The sequence below is a fragment of the Carya illinoinensis genome, chromosome 2 (genome assembly GCF_018687715.1).
Source record: "Carya illinoinensis cultivar Pawnee chromosome 2, C.illinoinensisPawnee_v1, whole genome shotgun sequence".
Classification (NCBI taxonomy): domain Eukaryota; kingdom Viridiplantae; phylum Streptophyta; class Magnoliopsida; order Fagales; family Juglandaceae; genus Carya; species Carya illinoinensis.
Window position 1 is genome coordinate 15,359,531 of NC_056753.1, and position 4,495 is coordinate 15,364,025.

Consider the following 4,495-nt stretch of genomic DNA (forward strand, 5'->3'; position numbering starts at 1 on the left):
TTTGTGACTGATATGGTCTTATCCATACTATACTCTTATAGATCAAAGGTCTGAGAAAATGTATCATTATGTCCAAAATAGAATGCACATAACCTCATACTCTATTTAAGACAGTGTAGAGGACACACTCTATGGACATAGTCCAAGAGACAGTGTTCTTTTTTTTTGTTTTTTGTTTTTTTTTTTATTATCCTAAACAAACCAAAATGGAAAAAAACATGGGAAAAGTTACGAATTACATCTTGAAAAGCTGTAAATCCGCACTTTCAACCTTGGAGGAAAAATAAAATACCAAACGAAGTGGCGGAGGTGGCGCATAAGGGACACGCGCCACCCTAGGATCATGGTTGATTGTCAGATTTGAAGAAGATGAAATTGCTTGCCCAAGGGAATTTGAGCGTGGCGGCAGCAGAAACACCATTACGGTAGTGCATGGCTATCACATGCGAGCAATGACCCGCGCGTGTGACACACGCGCTACTCCTTTTAACTCAAACCTTTGGCCATATGATGGATCAGCGCCTTGGGAAGCCTGTTGAGGGGTGCGTGTCTACCACTGGACTACAGAAAGCAACACATCGGCTTCTTCCATGCTTGAACTGGAAAACACACAGAGTAAAGCCATCAGTCGTAAGCTGCATCTGCCGTAGCTCCTCTCGACCGAAGGCACTCTTAGCTCAAGCATAATCGCTCGAGTTCTTCCTCAATATGTTTAGTTCAGCCATTAATGATGCATTTTAAATAAAATAAGAATTCAAGATTTTGTTTTTTATAAGGCGTAAGTCTTGAACTCACTAATCGATCATAATAATCAATTCAGAATTAGCTATGAAGTCCAATCAATTCTCTGACTTTGACGTACAACATCCTTGATAACTTACAATTTTTGTTTTGAGAATGAAAGTGAATTAATTAAAACAAATACTTTGACCAATTAGAATAAGCAGCCTCTACAACTTTTTCAATTGAATCAAGACAGAGCATCTCAATGGACTAGTTAAAATTAAAAGATACTTTTAATGATTATGAGATGAATTTATTTTTTATGTTTTTTTTTGAAAGGATAGGTTTCATTTCATTAAAGTAAATGCTGGATACATGGAGGATAGTCCTCCAGAAATATATGTTGCTCCGAACATGTCAAAGTAAATTTTGCTAAAGCATGAGCTATTACATTGATGTTCCTAGGGATATGATGGATAGACCATGCTCAGACCTTTGATAATAAAGATTTGATGTCTCTAATCACCAATCCAATGGGGCTCTAGCTTTCATCTTTGTGTTGGACAGCCTGAACCACAACCATGGAATCTCCTTCTAGTATGATTTGGTGAAGCCCCAGTTCAGTACACGGTGAAGTTGCTCTAAGTGCTGCTACTGCTTCCCCTAGTAATGGATCAGGATTCAAAGGGATGGATGAGTATAATAAGGCTATGATAAGACCACCCGAGTCTCTGATAATCACACCAATTCCAATCCTTGAATTCCCTTCGTCAACGGTTGCATCCTAGTTAGCTTTGTAGAAATCTGGTGGAGGGGCAGACCATTGAGTACTATGTTCCACCTGGATCTTGGAATGTTTTCCCCCATTATCTATCCATAGGCCAATAACTATCAACTCTGCATGGATCTGCTTTGACACATGAAAGGGGGAATGAAATTGTTGCTCAAATAACCAAGAGTTCCTTCTATGCCAGATTGCCTTTGCAGTGACTGCTACTTCTGTGAACTCCAGGGGGGATAGTTGGTCCAAGATAGGCATCAGTATCTCTTTAAAGGAGCCACTCAGAATACTTAACTTTTGTATCTTTCTTGAACTCATGGACCATACATCTTGGGCTGTTGTGCAAGTCCAAAGGGCATGAGTAACTGATTTAGGAAACTTGGAGTAGATTGGATAGAGGGGGGACTCCACCACCTTCCTCTTATGTAAGTTTAGGTTAGTAGCAAGGGACTCCCTAGATGCTCTCCACATAAAAGACATAGTAGCTTGGGGTGCTTGGATACCCCAAATTTTCTTCCAAAAGCTCGATAGTTGGGGCTGTGTTGAGGATTGCCCCCTTCTGTCTTCCATCATTGTGCCTTGTAGGTGATAGGCACTTCTCACTGAGAATTTTCCATTGTCTGAGTACCTCCATTTCAACACATCTTGACTCCTGCAAGGGCTAATAGTCATCCTACTAATTAAATTGGCCTCAGTCTCTGAGAAAATGGCATGGATGAGATGTAAGTCCCATTGCATAGTTTCTGGGTTGATGAGTTCTGAGACTGTTGCCTTAATAGTCAGGATGTTTACAGGTGATTGCACTTGATAGGTGGAAGGGCTTGGGAGCCACTTATCCTGCCAAATTTTGATTTGTTACCCACCTCCAACTCTTCATAACAGTCCCTCCATGAGAATTGGCCTTGCTGAGAGGAAGCTTCTCCATACATATGAGTCATTAGCTTTCATTTGAGCTGAAAAGAAATTAGAGCCCGAGAAGTACTTGGCCTTGAGTACCTGGGCAGCAAGCGAGGTAGGATTTTGGATGATCCTCCACCCTTGTTTAGCCAGTAAGGCTAAGTTAAAAAAACTCAAAGTCTCTAAACCCCAAACCCCATTTGTCCTTGGGTTTTCCAAGTGTCTGCCAACTCAGCTAATGAATTTTAGACTTGTTCTCTATCTGGCCCCACCAAAATGACTGCAACAGCTTATTAAGGCTCCTGAGAATTGACTTAGGGAGTTTAAAGATGCCCATACTAGAAGTGGGAATTGACTACAGGACAGATTTTAGTAGAATTTCTTTCCCAGCTTGGGATAGTACATTAGTCTTCCAACTAGCCATTTTAGTCTTGATTTTGTCCAGCACTAAACTGAAAACTTTGATTCTTTGTCTTCCAACATAGTATGGTAGTCCCAAATATTTGTCAAAAGGACCAGAAGGTTTAATCCCTGCTTGCTCTAAAATGGCTCGTTGGATCTCTTGCTTGGTATTGCTGTTGAAGAAGATGGAGGTTTTGTCAAGGTTGATTCTTTGTCCCGTAACTTGTTCATAATTACTGAGTACTTGCTGTAATCTACTCCATTCATCTGGATTGGATTTGCAAAAAACTAGACTGTCATCTGCAAATAGAAGGTGATTCACCTGTAAGCCACGTCAAGCAGCTGGAAATCCAGAAATTAGGCCCTGCATCTTAGCTCTATTGAGACTATGACTCAGGAATTCAGAGCATATGATGAAAAGGTAAGGAGAGAGAGGGTCTCCCTGCCTAATTCCTCTAGTGGGGGAAAATGGCTTTTGAGGAAGGCCATTGATCAATAGAGTAGCTGACAGTTGTAACACACTGCATTACCAAGTCTACCCAAGTGACAGCAAAGCCCATTTTAAGCATTACTTTATACAAGAACTCCCATTCCACATGGTCATAAGCCTTACTTATGTCTAGTTTTAAGGCCATAAAACCATTACTTTTCCCTTTTAGTCTGGTTTGCATAGAATGCAAAAGTTCATATGCAACAACTACATTGTCAGAAATTATTCTCCCTGAAACCAAAGCACTTTGAGATGGGAAAATCAGGTTGGGCAGGATGGTTTTAAGCCAATTAGCTATCACTTTGGAAATGGTCTTATAGAGAACATTACAGAAACTGATGGGTCTGAAGTCTACAATAGATTGGGGAGATTTCTTCTTGGGGATCAGAGAGATGAAGGCTTGTTTGAGATCACTAAGGCCCTTCCTATTGTTGAGTGCTTCAAGTACTGCTTATATTACTTTCTTACTAATTGTGCCCTAGGGTTGACGGTAAAAAATAGCTGGGAAACCATCAGGGCCAAGAGACCCAATGGGGTTCATGACTTTGATGGCTGCTACCACTTCTTCTTCAGTGAAGGCCCTAGTAAGTGAGGAGTTCATCCCTTCACTAAGTAGATGCTGGATAGAATGTAGAGCAGCTTCTATGTTCCTCGGATGAGAGGTGGAAAAAAGGTCTTGGTAAAAGGATTGAAATGTCCTGGCAATTCCTTTTTGGCTAGATTCTACAGCACCTTCTTCACTTAAGACCATTTTAATAGAATTCACATGTTTCCTCTGAGTAGCACACTTATGAAAGTATTTGGTATTTCTATCCCCATCCCTAAGCCATCTTTGTTTGGCTCTTTGTCTCCATTTCAGCTCTTCCTCTTCTAGATACCCGTCTATTTCCTTTTGAATTGACCTTATCTGACTACTAAATTGACCTATGTTTGAGTCTTGTAATCTTCTAAGCCTCTCTCTCTTTTGATTAAGAAGTCTCTTTTGATTTCTGAAGGCCTCCTTACCCCATGACTTGAGTTTTTCTCTGCATCCTTCCAAGCCTTCTCGAGTGGCTTTGAGCAATGAATTTCATTTTTAACTATTCTATTTATATAAATTTTTAATATTAGATTATTCATTTATTCTTTATATAATAATAAAATAATCTTAATTTAATATATTTATTTTTATCATATTTTACCATTATACTGATTATATGTTA

General features: G+C 39.8%; 1 protein-coding gene across 1 annotated transcript; it reads right to left on the reverse strand.

The window, feature by feature from the left end:
- Positions 1-1,507: 1,507 nt before the first annotated feature.
- LOC122301733 lies at positions 1,508-4,044 on the reverse strand. Its single transcript, XM_043113120.1, has 4 exons — positions 3,804-4,044; positions 3,334-3,524; positions 2,805-3,125; positions 1,508-2,341 (listed from the first exon to the last, which is right to left on the reverse strand). Exons 1-4 carry the CDS (start codon positions 4,042-4,044, stop codon positions 1,508-1,510), a joined length of 1,587 nt encoding a protein of 528 aa, XP_042969054.1.
- Positions 4,045-4,495: the final 451 nt, after the last annotated feature.